Source organism: Poecile atricapillus, chromosome 13 (assembly GCF_030490865.1).
Source record: "Poecile atricapillus isolate bPoeAtr1 chromosome 13, bPoeAtr1.hap1, whole genome shotgun sequence".
NCBI classification, from domain to species: Eukaryota; Metazoa; Chordata; class Aves; order Passeriformes; family Paridae; genus Poecile; species Poecile atricapillus.
The window spans coordinates 15,718,395-15,734,355 of record NC_081261.1 but is presented as its reverse complement, the minus strand read 5'-3'; the positions used below and the strand labels follow the sequence as shown (position 1 = coordinate 15,734,355).

Here is a 15,961-nt window from a genome sequence, read left to right as displayed (position 1 = left end):
GGGACAGGCTTGCTCATCAGATACACACCTACGCTCCTATAACCAACACTCCAATTTCCTTGTTGACTTTCAGACTCATCAGGGTATTCCCACCTTGTAACTACCAAGGTTAGAGTTTTAAGGTAACCTGAAATGAGCTGGTAACTTCTCAGTGTGACTGGAGTTTAACAAGTCAGAGACACAGATATTGCCTCAAAACAAAGGAATGCCAACAGGTTTGTGCCTTTGGAAAACACAGTTAAGTCCCTCACAGGACACACAGCTAGTGTCAACATATACTTTGAACATCAAAGGAGACTGCTCCAATAAGATCAACATATCCAAGAGATACTGTGCAATAATCCTCACAAAGCCCTGCAGATTCAGTGGTGATTGTGCTCTTTCCCTGTCAGTTCCAGCACGCTGCATGTTCTAACACACACTGGAGGACATTTACTTGTAACATGTACAATTTATACCCTCATGTTCATCACAAAGTCTAATTTAACTTCAGTTTGTACAGAATCAGCTGGGGGTCCTTAAGGGCTTACACACCCCAAAGAAAGGTTGTGATGGAAATATGGACAGCTTTAAAAGGCCCAAAGAAGTCCAAAATGAGAATCATGGCCCAGAAATGAGTCTTATCTTTTTTACAATATGTCAGGAATCTGCTCTCATCAGCCTGGTGTACAAATAGCACCTCAAACAACATGAAGAGGGTTCAAGGAAGGAGCAGGAGGGAACTTTATTTTAGGTTCTTTACTGGAATCTCCATTCAGGGGAATTAAGAAGTTCCAGACTGTCCAAAGCAACAGCCACAGCCTTGTGCCAAGGAGCAGTAGTGACTGCAGCACATCACACAGCTGCTACAAGACAAGGCAACAAGCAGAACTGAACACACGCTGTTCTGTAAGGTCTCAGGTGGCTAAGTGGCAAAGTTACACACTGCCTGTGTAACTAAAAAAAAAAAAAAGTGTGCACTTGGCTCCTCTCTGATGATGTCTAAATTTTCCCAAAAACAAATTTCATATTACATCAGTTTCAGGGCCAGTAAACCAAAGAAAAGAATCCTCCATTTGCTTGTAAAGAGTAGTCCAAAGCAAAGCAAACCAAAAGGAACAGTCATTTGCAAGTTTCACTGCACTAAGATATCTAATTTGCAGCATCAGAATGAGGGACATAAATATATTTACAATTTTTTGAATATATTTTAAATATTTACATGTAGCTTATTCTATGCTGATTGCTCAGGCTAAAGTCCTCAAGGCAAAAGCCCCATATTGAATAGTGCTCTTTGGGTAAAGATATTAGAAAATACTAATATTTCATTCCAGTGCACTCATCATCTAAAATTCATATGCTTTTAAAAACTTTCATATGAAGTGTTATTAAAATAAAACCCAATTCACACTAAGCTAAAGAACATTAGAATTACAAGGAAAGTCTACTTGTAGAATAAAGAAAATAACTGTTTTAAGTGAGAGTATAGCCTGAACAATGCCATTTGGGAATTTTGGGTTTGTTTGGTTTTTTTTAAGAAAAGCATCATCCAGAATGCTTCTCCATTTTTCAGTGGGTCATTTCAACACTATTATTCCCAGACATGGAATAGTTTGATACGATAGGGATTATTTTAGCTTTGTTTTCTAAAACACTAAAAAAACTACATTGAGGCTTTCAGTCCTTCCAAGCCAAGCACACGCCTTTGGAATCACTACCACTGAAAATCACAGTTATGGTCTGATCTCAGCTCAGCTCCAGAGCAATGAAAACTCACTGTACCTCCACCAGCCCTGGTGTATCTGCATTTCAGGAGAACATATCCTTTTATAAACATGTGATACAAATTTTCACTATAAAACTATTTTCCTGTCTCACCAAGTGCATGGCACAAACAGAATTCACTGCAATTTTTATTTTTCTTCTTCTCAATCAGTATTTGGACATGCTAAATAAAATTCATTTAGCATGAAATTAAGAGCTACAGCTTGAGGGTTTTTTTTTAAATTTTATTAATTAACATTTGACAGTATTTCATGTGTCACCATCACAGCTCCCCATAGACTTCAAGAGCAGCTGAGTTCTCAACTGCTACAAATCATATCCCTGACAACAAACTGTGACACTCAAAAATGACATTTCCAGTGCAATCTGAAAAATCATTTTCAGATCATCTGCTAAGCATTTTCTGGCAATAAGCAGAAATTTATTCTCCTGGACTGTATTTCATGGTCCTTATCTCAAAATAGCCCTTCTTCACAAAGCCACACTCTTAAACATAATAGGAAATCATTCACAATATCCACCAGCAATATTCAAAAGCGAAAGGAGATGCCTGAAAATACCTCAAAGGCCATTACAATATGCACACACCTTTGGAGGAAACCTCCCCTAATTCCAGCTCCCAGTTTTCACTTACTTGACACTACAAACTCTTAATATTACACTTGCATTTACATCTATTTCAATGCACTTGTGAGAACAGGAGCCAGCAATATCCACCACATTCTCTCCTCTTTCCAGCACGGCAGCTGTAGCAGCGAGATTTTCCTTTTCTAGAATCAAAAGCCAGGAAGTACTTCTCCAGCTACAATTAGTTCTTACTGTTATTTCAGTACCATTTTGATGGCAAGGGCTCCTTTTTGAGATCATCTCCTTTTACATTAGTGTGCTTAAATATCCCACACTCTGAAAACTAATTTTAAATTCCACACAAACACAAATCCTTGATTAACTAGTCAATATTCATTAATATTTCTTTAGAGAAATTAGATCCATTAGGTTTTAATTTATAAATTTAGATTTCAATTTAGTCTCACGTCACTTCAACAAGGGTTACTTAGTCAGGGAATTCACTACCTCAGCCACCAACTTCCATTTTCAGTAAAGCTTGGAAACCCAGTAAGCAAATAAAGCAATGAAAAACAGCTTTACATAGACTTACAGATGTTTCTAGAAAAAATCCCAATCTTCCCAAATAGCCTGCAATTTTATTTAATTCCTCTCCACCAACCCAATCCACACCATTCCCTTGTTTTCAGAATGCAAGGAAGAATACAGGTATTTGACAGATATGGAATACCAGACATATTTTAGCTTAGAACACTGAAATAAAAGATGGGTTCTAGCAGAGATTTGTTAACATATGAGAGGTCAAATAGCAGAGAATAATACCAGAACAATTATCCACATAGCTATCTCTTTAAAACTCCTCATCTTATTTAAAATCCTGACCATGCCAGACTTTGCTAGAGCAGAACTCTCAGTTTTTCTGTCTGTTTGATTTTTTCCAAGCTTTCATTAGGCATCCATTTTCTCTCAGGTATGAACATTAAATTACCTTTTCTAAAGCTAAAATAACATGAGCTTTTCTGTGCCAATCTAACATTTTGACACTTCCAGAAGGATGACCATGTGCTCCTCCTCTCCCCATGTTTTCCCCATTGCCCTCGCTCTGGGGGAAAGAAGAGGGAGCACAGCACAGCAAGATGAGTCTGACTAGCAAAAGATCTTTCTAGGCACCTCCAGAACGGGTAAGAGGAGAGAAAACCATGCAGGAACAAGATTACTGCCTGACTGTGACATCAAACAGCCACTAAACCACCTCACCCACCTTCACGTCACTCATTCATAATGTTTGTTCCAAATGTTTGTTTCCTAATCCAGCATCTTCATTAAGAAATTCAACCTTTAAATTTTTCAAGATTTTGTTTCTATTAAAGCTCTATCAAAGAAACATTTGCCTCATTACAAGGCAACAAGTTCCCAGATGCAGCCCTTCACCCTGCTGACTCCTTACAGGAACCATGACTTGCAGACACACTCATCATGTATGTGCAGAAAACCATGCTGACCACTCAAACAAATGCACTTTGATCCCACAGACCTATTGCATGTAGTTTATATGGAAGCATCATGGATTACTCTGGTGTCATGATTACAGATGTACTTCGGCAGCAGCAGATTTTCCACCCATCTCACAGCAGGTGAGCATCTGGGAGAGAGCTCTGACTCTAGGGTTACCTTGTGTTTTAAAACAGCAACTAAAATCAGGACAGAAGCAATATCACAGTGAAAACAACTGCCAGTTCTGTCTGAGAATAACTATTTCTACCAGCTCCACTAAATTGTTGGGGTTTGCTCTAGTTTGGTTTTTATTTTTTTTTAATGGAAAAAGCACTTTTACCCATTGGCAACTAAGATCTTCCCAACTTGCTTTTGATTGCAGGAAAATATAAGATTTGAGAAAAATATTTAAAACACAGTACTAACTCTAATTCAAATTATAAAGGAAAAGAATCAGATTAAACAGTGGTTTGTCAACATGACTGAAAAACCTGAACTTGCTCTGGTGCTTTGCTAGGATTAAATGGGAGTTACACTGGATATCACAGTTAAATAGGAGCTTAGCACTTAGTTTTAAAATTTTTTTGAATGACCAAGTCAGGGATTTTTTTTTTAAATTTTTTTCCCCATCCTTAACACAGATAAAAGACAGCAAAAACCCAGAATGAGTTGCCACAGCAGCAAAACCACAGTGAACTACTTGGGTGCCCAATGCTTTTTCCCTTGCCAGTTTTTTCCTCCCTCCCTCACTATCTCCTCCTGCCACAAACCCTCCACACCTTCCCCAGGACTGCAGCACCAGAGTATTCAAGCCCATTTTATACTTGTAGACTTAAAACAAATGCTCTGCTGGTTGTATCACGCTTGCCAACTTTGCTGTGATTAGCTAAGGGAAAACTTCAGCCACGGGCAGAATTGTTCGCCTGGCTTTGTTTGGACACAGTTAAACAGCAGCGTCAGCACATCTCCTGAGCCGGGCAGTCACCTGCTCCCAGCTGCCCAGCAGAGCGTGAGCACACACATCCCAGCATATCCCAGCACATTCCAGAGCATTCCAGAGCATCCCAGCACATCCAGTGGCACCGGGCACAGGGAGCTGCCATCACCCAGCCAATGCCCACCCAGAATCACAGGAGCTCCGCTCAAATTCCGAGCTTTGGGCATCAGCTCAGACACTCCTGCATGTCCAAGAAGAGAAGAAAGAATCTAAATGCTTCTGTGTGCCTGTACAACGTGGTTTTAAACCCCTAAGTCACTCTTGGGGAATTTATTTTGAGCTAAGATTGTAGTGCATACAATATTTATCCATACAACTACAAAGGTGGCAACTTGCTAAATGATCCAGAAGCAGAACTTATGACCTCTGTAAAGAAAGCTACAAATTTTTTAATTTGTGCCATCAAATATGGAAAAATGTACACATTTAATTTAATTATTTTACAGAAAAATATCACAGCTAATGGTTGGCAATTATTCTTCATTTCCTGGTTCTCCCTTTCCTGGCTTATCAGAGAGAAAGATTTTCTCATTTCAAGTCTGACAATTGCTTGGCTCCAAGAATCTGCAAGATACATGTCAAAGAGCCACGACTGCTACTGAAACAAGGGAAGGAGGAACATGGAAATGGCACTATCCACTGTGAGAGGGTAAGGAGCAAAGAAAAACCTCACATATCCCTGAGAAATATCAAGAGAAGAAAAAAAAAATATTCACACTGAGAAAGGTGCACAGAATTCCTATTCTTGACTTCTCGCATTCTAACTCAGCTCAGTATTTTGTGTCTCATCCTCTTTAGGGCTTGAGTCCCTTGAAATCAAGTTACTTTACAGACACTCCACCTTTTTAGCAGGACAAGGGAAAGAGAGAGGAATTACTTTCTGCTTTTTGAGTAACCTAAAGGAAGGGAAAGTACCACATTCCTGTGGAGACTGACTCCAGGATATTATCCCCCTGCACAACAGAGATGCAGGAAGGCAAAAACTCAAGTAACATTTGAGTGCTATTTATAGATAAACAACCCACTTGAACTCTTCTCAAAGTTTCTGGCAGTTAGTGGCAAACTGAGCCCCAATGGGCTGAAATTGCCTTCCTGAATCACAAAGCAACTCAGTACAGTACTCAGTGACTATCTGGGAAAAAGACATTTGAAAATAACACTACTACATTTTCAAGCAAATATCTAAGAGCAAACTGAGTGCCAGTAACATCACTGAGCTAAAAGAGAAGCTCACAGAGTTTTAGCCCCCAGTTTATGCTAATTATGAATGGCAAAGCAAGCCTAAATACTGAGTATTTTCAGAGAGTGATCAAGTGCACCACTTCTTCAAAAAAACAATCACCACACTAATGGTGTATAGCACAGACTAGTGTATAAATTCATGTCTCAAACAGAATATTTGAGAAACTCTTCATAAAACCCTCTCCTCTGCCTAAAATGATCCACAGCCTTTCAGCATACTGTCATCATTATGTACATGCTGCATAACTAAAGATCCTGGAAGTAAGACCTTCGAGAATGCCACAGTAGATTAGAGTACCAAACTACCAAAAAAACTACCAAAAATCAGGTATAGTCTTCAGAAAGAAAATATGGAATTTATTTTACCATGATCCAACTTGAAGAAAGAACACACCCATCTACTGCTAACACCTCTCTACAAGAACATCCCAGGGGGAGTCATCCCATCTATTTATTTTTTGCAGAATCCTCTTGCAGTTTTAAAAACAGAAGGGAAGAGATGCATTTTCACCCAGCTCCACATCTCTGAAGCTCTGGTGCTTCAGATGGGAGACTTTGTCCATCAGAGGTCACAGCACCACACAGAACAAGTTTTACTGAGTTTCTTCTGGGCACAATGCAGAGAGAAACAGTAACAAGCACGAATCCAATGGAGGGAATTGTTTCCAGTAGTGAGTATGGAAAAGTCCAGCCAATTAAGGTTCTACCAAACAAACTTCTGTCACTATTTCCTCCAAGTCTTTGCTCTTAATCTGTGTAAAGACTAAAATGAACTTGTTCTACCTCTTGCTGTGTCTCTACAGCTGGGGAGGATTAGGTACTGGGTGCTCTTGCTGTAAGTGAAGGCTAATAGGCAAAAGCACAGCCATAGTGTAATTTTATTCTTCTTTCATTAGTAAATCTTCCTGCTTTCACTTTAGAGACTTCCAAAACATGCTGCTTCCTTGGTTTTGGCAATACTAGACAAAAACAGCTGGAAGTCAGGACAGGTTGGTTAGAACATTCTTGTTTGCTATGGTCCTCCCCTTACTACTCAAAAGCCAACTAATTATTTGAAAGCAAAGACACAATTTTAGCCTTTATAATGATCCTGAGCTGTGAAGTTTTTTTTTAAAGGATATAATCAAACATGTGTGTCAGAAAAAAACCCCACATATACACAGATACACAGGGATAGTCAACTGCACACACAGGAATAATCAAATGTACAAACATGGAATAATTTGTAACAGTTCTTCAGAAAAGTAGTGGTAGATTTAAAGACAAATCCAACTTGCAAACCAAAGGCAAAAGGCAGACAACAAATGGAGATGTGTAAACAAAACACAGCTTGCAGGACAGATGAAATAACACTCCTCTCTCCATGCATCAATAGAGCTCAGCTTCAGTAACACGACTCATTTGGGGCATAAAGTTATGAAGAACAGAGATCACGTACAGAGACTCCAGAGGAGAATAAGAGCACATGAAAGTCTAAAGAACACGAGTTAAGGGCAGAGAAAGGTTAGATGTTATTTAGAAAAAAAAACAAAAAAAGAAAAGAGATAACTGAAGGTGGTATCAGTCGGCAAATCAGCTCTAAGGATGGCTGCACTGGAAAAAGGAACACTGAACTTGGATAGATGCATTAAACAAACAGTCACAAACTAAAAACCACTAACTGCTTTACTGCATCTTCCTTCCCTCACAAAGCTCCTCCAAAGGAAGCAGCTCAGTGCTCCCTTCACCCTTGAGTTACATATTTTAGTACATAAAACTGAGGACTGGCAGTCCAAAAAACCTTCTCATCCCAAGGACTGCAGTGGGCTTGGCATGCTCTGGAGCTTCCAGCACTGGAGATTGTCTGTCTAACCAGTTCCTAAAGCCACCTGTCAGGAATGGCACAGGCACAGCTGAATTTGCCTGGGGAGAAGGAAGAGAAGAAGATAAAACTGAATCTACTGAGACTTTTTTCAGCCAAGTTTTTGAAAAACTGTTAAGAAGCTGTACAGAATTTCAGAAAAAGGTGATGCCTAAATGACAAGTTAACAATCCTTGGTTTGGAGGCAAGCTTTATTACACAGGGGGAAAAGTCCCTGAAGAACTGCACTGTGCAGTTTGCTCCCACAGCAACTACTTTCCTGATGAATACAACCAGGATCACTTTATGCAATGCAATAATTTTTAACATATCCTAGTATATGTATTGAATCTTCACGTATTTAAATAATTCATGTGCACAAAGAATATGACCTGCCTTTTTGTGCAAGATGTTTAATATATTACAGCTCGTTTTAAATTTAGAGATTGAAGTTCTTAGCTTTTAAAGTAAGGTCTGTAAAACAGCACAAAATAATTTATAGCAGGAAATGAAGATGCTCATACCCCACTGTAAAAAAAGCCACTTGTTTCCATAAGCAGAATCAAAGATGAGTGGCAGTATATTTCACATATTTTGTTTTTCATTAATCTGGTGAAAACTGGCTTGACTTTCTAGAAATAAGTAGAACTTAATAATTTACCCTATGCATTGACTATATCACCATTTGTTCTCTTAGAAACTTGTTTATAATTACTTCCTAAATATACAACAGTAACATTTTGTCAAAGTTGAGTACACAACTTTAAAAAAACAATCAATTCACATGTTACACTGCAAAGTATTGTTTACTTAGTAAATCTGTTACTTCTGACAATATCTACCCAAATATCTAATAAGAGTATAAAACTGAGAGAAGTGTTATAGCCCACCCCAAGAGCTCAGGCAACTCCTCTCAGGTGTCCCCAGACACAGAGCATGACCCAGACTGTTTTGGCAACAAACAGCCCTGCTCCAATGCAATGACTCCTCCCAGGACATTTCCATCAGCTCCAGGAGGAGTGGCTCTACATCCAGACTACCAACCTGACTTACCAGTTAGTCCAGTATGGAGCTAAGTGGCTGGCACTGGTTACTGCCACCACATTTGAATATTAAGCTACAGAACATTAAAAAAAAAAAAACAAAAAGGGAAATCTGATAGACTGATTCAGATCCAATCACCTGCACACCCCAAAGCATCCAGCCAATACTCAAACTCTCTTTTGAACACTTTTAAACTCTGATTTTATTACCATGTGCTAAGGAAACTACATGACTGACAAATGCAGATTACAATAAAAAAAGCTAACAGATTTAAAGTCAGTGTAATTGAGGTTTTTTTTAATAAACTACTAAGACTCTTCTAGCAGAAGATACAAGCAAGAGATGGAGGCTTGTCTACCTGCTCACTCCTTCCTCACTCTCTCCTGACACAATTCAGGAGAAGAGTCACATTCTGGTGAACTCAAACTTCCAAAAGCAGTAACTGCTTCATTTCCCACAGTTCCCATCCCCTCCCTCCCAGCATCCCAAGGACAGCACCACACCACAGCCATGTGCTGAGAAAGGAGGCAGGGACATGGACCAAAGTGAAAAACTCTGCACTGGGTACATCCCACCTCTGTCAATAAAGCACTGCTGCTTCTCTCATGCCCAAATTCTCCTTTCATTCCTTTTGGCAGAGGCTGCTCCAAGTAATAATGTAAGAAGAAATCCTGAAATCAATACTGAATGGAAAAATGTTTTTAACCAGCAATAATATGTTCCTCATACTGAAACAAGAGAGCAAGGGGTGTTTTATCTTACAGAAGAAGCCAACTTGCATGAAAGATAAAATACAGCAGAAGGAAAATATACAGGAGAAGTTATTAAAAACTATATCCAGAACTGAAAAAATCTTTATAAAAGGAGGATTGCACAAATTGTTTATGGTACAATCATGAAGAACTTGCTGATTACTTATGACTACCTCTGACATACACACACAGATATACAGAAATATGTAGGCAACTTGAGAGATTGAGGAGAACCTTGGCCAATTTTTATACTTCACAAAATAAAACTGGTAAGTTTCTATCTCGTCTCTTCCCAGTCCCCATCCCCTCTGAAGAAAGGTTAAAATCATCTCCTCCAAAGAACTCCAGAAGTAAAGCTTTCAGAGCTGGGAAGGTAACTTAGCCATCTGATACCTAAAGGCAGCAATTTAAGTGTTATGACAATGAGACTGTTCTTCACAGCAATATCCATCTGGAAAACAGCTAAAAAATATGAAGCTGATACATTTAACACACTGTCAAAGCAAGGAAGTTAATTTGACTGAGAGCAGGATTAGACTAGACTTTTTCTAATCTAAAAGCCTACTAGAATATAGAAAATATTAAAATCATGCAAAATCTCAGAGAGATATAATATTAATAATTCAATTACATGCACACAATTCAGTTTATCCAACTTACTAGGAAGCACAACAAATCTGTATGTTGCACCTACCATATATTCCTTCCCACTCTGAATCTTTAGATGGTGAAGAAAGAAAATGAGGAAGTCATTGTAATGTGCCAATATCTCAAAAGGCAGCAGCTTTCCAGTTAACAAGATTTCAATGGCAGGGCAGCTTTGATCTCTAAAGAAACACCTACAATGAAGCCTATTCAGACTGTCCTAGTGAAAACTGTTTCCCTTATTTGGTCTGTATACTGTGTCCATGTAACACCAAGTATTTTAGATGAGATCAAATTATGGTGAAAAGCCTTTCTTGGTTTATAATCCATCACATAACTGGACTAAGGTAAGATTTTGGCCATGTTGAAAGAGGCTAAAACCCCTTACAATTTGATATTGTAACGTTTTTACAATAAAGTTATATCTTTGCTCAAATTCCACCAATCATGATTCCCACTCCAAAAAAGACCCTGCTTCTCTTTCTTTATTTCATAACACCAATACAGATCTAGATATGCATTTCCTGTATTCCACAAGTACAGAGGTGCAACCAATAAATTGACAAACATGAATCTGTTTTCTGCAGACCCCCACTTCTACAGTTTCAAGAGGAGTTTGGACAACCCTTCAGATATTAAGTTTCTAATGCTCACCTTCATTTAAATCACAGCTTAGTTACTCATCAGCCCTAAGAAAAGAAACACCAAGTCCACACATGAATCTTATTCATCATAAATAACACGATCAAAGAATTTCTCTAGCCCAGTCTCTGACACTTTCTGAGGGTTCCCTCGGATGCAGGATAAAAGCAAGCTGTGCCTCTCTGGCACTGCTCTTTTAGAGCACAGCTCACTCCCTGGTAACCCCTGTTAGTGAATAATGAATGGGTTTGGTCACATCACAAGAGAAAAAAAAAAGGAGGTTTGGTCAATAGGTTGGCAAGTGAGGAAACAGAAATACACACAGAGGAAAGCACTCAATTTCACAATTGCTGAATCTGCTCTAACCTTTCAGTTTATCCTAAAGCAGGTAGATTGCATCTAGGCTCATTCATATTATGAACCCTGTTCTATATTTCTGCTAAGCAAGTGATCACTTCTACTTTTTGCCTTTCCCAGTTCCAAAATACATAACCTATTCCCCCATCATCACCCTATTAGCTTTCCCAAAGAGCAGTATCAGGCCTTCATGCCTGAAAGAACTATTGAAATTCACAGGTATTAACTGACACACATTATTAGAACTCGATTTCTCTTTCACCACTTACACAACAATTAATCCCTCAAAGTCTCAAAAACACCAAATCATTTGTGAGGGTCTCTAGCCACCCTTAATACTGTATTTCATCAAAAAAGAAGGATGTGCATAACTCTGCTCCCTGTTTGAACATAAGGATGGACTATTCACATGTTTCATTAAACAAACCTTTGGCTCAACATTCTCTCTCTCAAAATATTTTCCTCACAAGCCTCTTTGCAAACAATAGTGGGAGTCCTGAAGAACTCACTGCTTACAGAATTCCTCCCTGTGTAGATACTCAACAGGAACATCATGTCCTCCAAAGGCAGCTGAAGTTTCTTTACCACTTTCTTCTGCATCTTTTTTTTTTGATGCTTCATTGTCAAAGTGTTTCAATGTTCAGATTGAGAAGGAACACACTTAAAATCTTTGCTGGTAGGGACACAGGCACCCAAGCTATTTCCTCAAGTCAAAAAGCAGTTCAGTAACACTCTATGTTGCTTCCCAGAAAACTCAGCCAAACCATGCTGAAACACTACCAACAAGGGTATTTTAACTCCAGGGATTAACATTTTGACATTTCACAACTTTCTATAGAAATCTGTGGTTTTGGTGTAGAATATGCCAAATGGGCATCCAGCATTTTTATCTGGCCACATGCCTGAAACAACACCTTTCTCTATCCTCTAAAACAACCTGCAGAAAGAGGACTGCACAACACAAGCGAGTCAATTCCCCTTCCTGATGCTGATACTAGTTGGGAACAGAAAATTAAATGGGTTTAACCTGTTGGAATTTCCCCCTTTGACCTTTTACCAACATATGTTGAGGGCCCGCAAGGAACCCACCGAGAAGAGCAAGAGCTCTGAATACTCTAACCACTCATACCCAGTAGCAAAGAGCTCTCATCTCCAGCTGTCAACTACTGCCCCTAAAAAGGGCATTTAATAGACTTTCTTACTGAAGATCCACACATGAATCATGACTCTTCAGAGCTGAAATATTATTTTAAGAAACCAACAGTACCCTAATTAACAGCGGAGCGAAATGTTTCTAGTGCAGAACAGAACTCCACTCTCAGAATACTAATAGTCTGTCTAATTACAGCTTGAAAAATGGAAACATCCTCCAAGCAGGATGGTTCTCATTCTATAGGTTATTTTACCTATAAATCCCTTCTCTGCTAATAGGACTTAAACTGAAGTAAGATATACCAGACTTGGTTTATTTAGGTTAAAACTTGCCAAACAACAGGATTCAATTGTTTTATCTTATTTTCAGCTTCTGAAGGTGGAAACAACTGGTATTTACAATGGTCTCTTAATCTTCAGATTGTAGAACTATTTTTTTGTGAAATAATACAAACACTGACAGCTGTTTCAAGGTAGTTGTTCATTAATAAAGTGCCTGTTCTTTCACAGAGTAAAGTATGGTTGTCTAAACTGAAGCTAATCAGGCAGGTTTTCAGAGAAAAACACGAAATCTGTGTTTGTGTGGACATGGATATGTGCATGTGTGTAACTGCTGCTATGCCAAGGGGGAGTGAGACACAACATTCTTGTTAAAAATTTGGCTTAAGGTTCTCACCTTCAATATCCACAATCCTTGAAAAAGAATAAGCAAGTTGAACAAGCAAGTGAAAAAATACCCAGCACTCTCATGGTGGGTAAATACAACCTCTAAAAACATTTTCAAGCAGTTCAAATAACCTCTGGCTTCTGCACTCACCTGTGCAGCAGCTCTCAGATCAAGACAGCTACTTACAAACAAAACACAACTCCTACAAGTCCTACAGTACACAATAGTTGAAAACCACTTCTGCACAAGTACTTTGAAGAACAATATCCCATGTGGCTGCAGTTGCTAGAACTTACCTTCCAGAACTAATAAACAACATGTCCATGTGAGATCTGAGCATTAAAGGATTCAGCAAGAATGAGCCAAACTAGTTTTGCAAGTCATACTCATTAAAATCCTAATGACACAGCCACAAACCTGGCATGTGAGAAACCCCAAGAAATCCAAGACACTGAACACAAGATTGATTTTCCTCTAGGTTGTAAGGTGGAATCAAGCCTGTCACAGGGGGATAATCACAACCAAGGCCAAGTTATGCCTGGGAACTACAGACAAGACCTTAAATGTGTTTGAGCCATAGTTCTGCCATCTACTTTTTCCAAGCTATCCTTAATGCTGTGGACTGAACTGTGACTAAAAGAAAGCACTTGCTTTTGCCAAGCTGCAAAAGAATGCAAAGGCCCAACAGTAGGCTGCCATGATGGAAGCCTAGAAGCTCACTTAGGGTTAAAAAGGGTATTTTCAGCCAAATCAAACAGATAAATCCAGCAAAGATATTAGAGCATCTCCCAAAACCACTAGCTTCTTTTTCAATCACTGCCAAATTATGGCTTTTATTAATGAACTACCAGATTCACAGCATCTTCTTTAGGTTAGCCTGATATTTTTAGTGTTCCAATCCACAGTGGGAAAGACAAGTACAGCTTAACTAGAGAACTTCCCCCAAAGTATTTTCACCCTTTTGATCTCACACATTCATCAAATGGCATTAATTGTGTCCAGTCTTTTTAGAGAGGAAGATGAAGTCCTCAAAGGCACTCCTTTTTTGATTTGCTCTCCTTTCCAGATTCCTTCCACTCTGCTTGAGTACTTGGGAAAACCAAGACATGGAAACCTCAGCTAAAAAACAAATTGTCGAATCCTGGGGATTCGACAACTACTGCTTAGAAATCTGAAGAAAAGCATTCTCACAGGTGTTACAAGCAGCAAAGATATCTCCTAGATATGTCAAATACTGTGAGATCCCTGTGAGCACTGCAGCACCAGCACTGCTCCATAAAACCAGTCAGATTGACTGGCAATTTGTAAAGCCAGAATTAGGCTTTGGGACACAGCAGCCACCAGATACATAAAAGGAACTGATTTTTATTTTTTAAAGCACTTAAAAAGGGACTAAATTATTCAAATTCATTTTGTGCATGGAGCAGCCCAGGAACAGCCTGTCTTCCCCACAAAACAAACTTTGGTCCTCAAGAATTACAGCAGATATGCTGCTGCAACTTTCTGCTGACAAACGATGTGCTGTGTTCCAAGTTGCGTTTTTCTCAAATCCAAAATGCAAAGAGAACCCAAATCCCAAATCCCTGCCCCTTTTGCTTTGTCAGAATAAAATTCTCCTTTTAAGACTGTACACAGCTTAGCATCTAAACACCTGCAAATAAGTGCTATTTTATGTAGCTCTTTAAGTGTTCCAAAGTAAGGTCTGAAATCTCCAATTTCAGCACATAAGTCTGAGTATACACCTGTGATGATCAAATGGGATTTGTTTCAAAGCAGGGATTTTATATCTTTCTGTCCTTGGAATTTTGAAACTAACAATCAATTTCCAAATCCATTACAAACAAGCCCAGTCACAAATTGTAGGAGGATTTGAATTAGTCAAGCTTTCACTCTTAAGCTAATAAATGTAGAGGCAACTATGTTCATCAGGTGTGGTTCCAAAACAGGAATGTTTAATATGTATTTTCCAACAGTGATACCTCAGAACTACAGAATGTGAAAATGCTTTTGTGAAAGTTAAAACAGAGAAAAAAGTATTTTATCTTTAAATTTTTACCTTTAAAAGTATTTTACCTGTAAATTTCTAGAATAATGAATTAATAATTATATATTGACCAAAGCAGCAGGAAAAAAAGTCATTTTAGCAAGTCTATTTCCTTCTAGTCTCTCCCCATTAATTCTCCCGCTGGTAACATATGTAATCTCAAGTCAATGAATTACCATTTAATTCAAATTAATTTTTCTAACTTTGTATGTACAGAAAGAGTGGAGCAAGCAACTTGCAACACTTGTAAGAGTTATGAGCTTCTTTTCCATGTTCTGCTTGTCATGGGAAATTTCCAGACTCCTGAACTGTGTCAAAACTTATGTGCTGCCAGATCTGTGTACAAGTCATGTTCAGAAAAAGAACTATACAAGGAAAGTACCTGCTGCCTCCAGTAAGGCTTCTAGTCTTGCTTGTGTTTCTGGATCCACAGTTCTCAAGTCCGCACCTTCTGCAGCACTCGATAAGAATAACTCCGATGTGGTTTTAAGTACTGGGTTATCAAGATCTTCTTGGTCCAAAATAAATGATTCGACCTGTTTGTCAAGTTAGAAAAACAATTTTATCATTTTTGAAGCTTTAAAGTAAATCTAAAATATTACCCAAAACAAATCCCACGAAAATAACCTAACTGTACTATCATAACTGTGTTTTAACTGCCAAGAACATAGAACAAAACTACAAAAAAAATTTGGTCAACTCACTGAAGAGGTAGTTAAAATCACAAAAGAAAAAAACCCAGCATTAAAAAAAG

General features: G+C 38.6%; 1 protein-coding gene across 18 annotated transcripts in view; it reads right to left on the bottom strand.

Moving 5' to 3' along the window:
- The window catches only part of ANKHD1 (ankyrin repeat and KH domain containing 1), a 100,185-nt gene that overhangs the window by 69,160 nt on the left and 15,064 nt on the right, over window positions 1-15,961 (bottom strand). For 17 of the 18 annotated variants that reach the window (XM_058849059.1, XM_058849050.1, XM_058849041.1 and 14 more), the window contains exon 2: window positions 15,590-15,743. In XM_058849059.1, the coding sequence (XP_058705042.1) occupies window positions 15,590-15,743 (154 nt within the window). Of the gene's footprint in view, window positions 1-10,394; window positions 10,419-15,589; window positions 15,744-15,961 lie in introns of all 18 variants that reach the window. The other variant, XM_058849043.1, reaches the window with a different exon arrangement.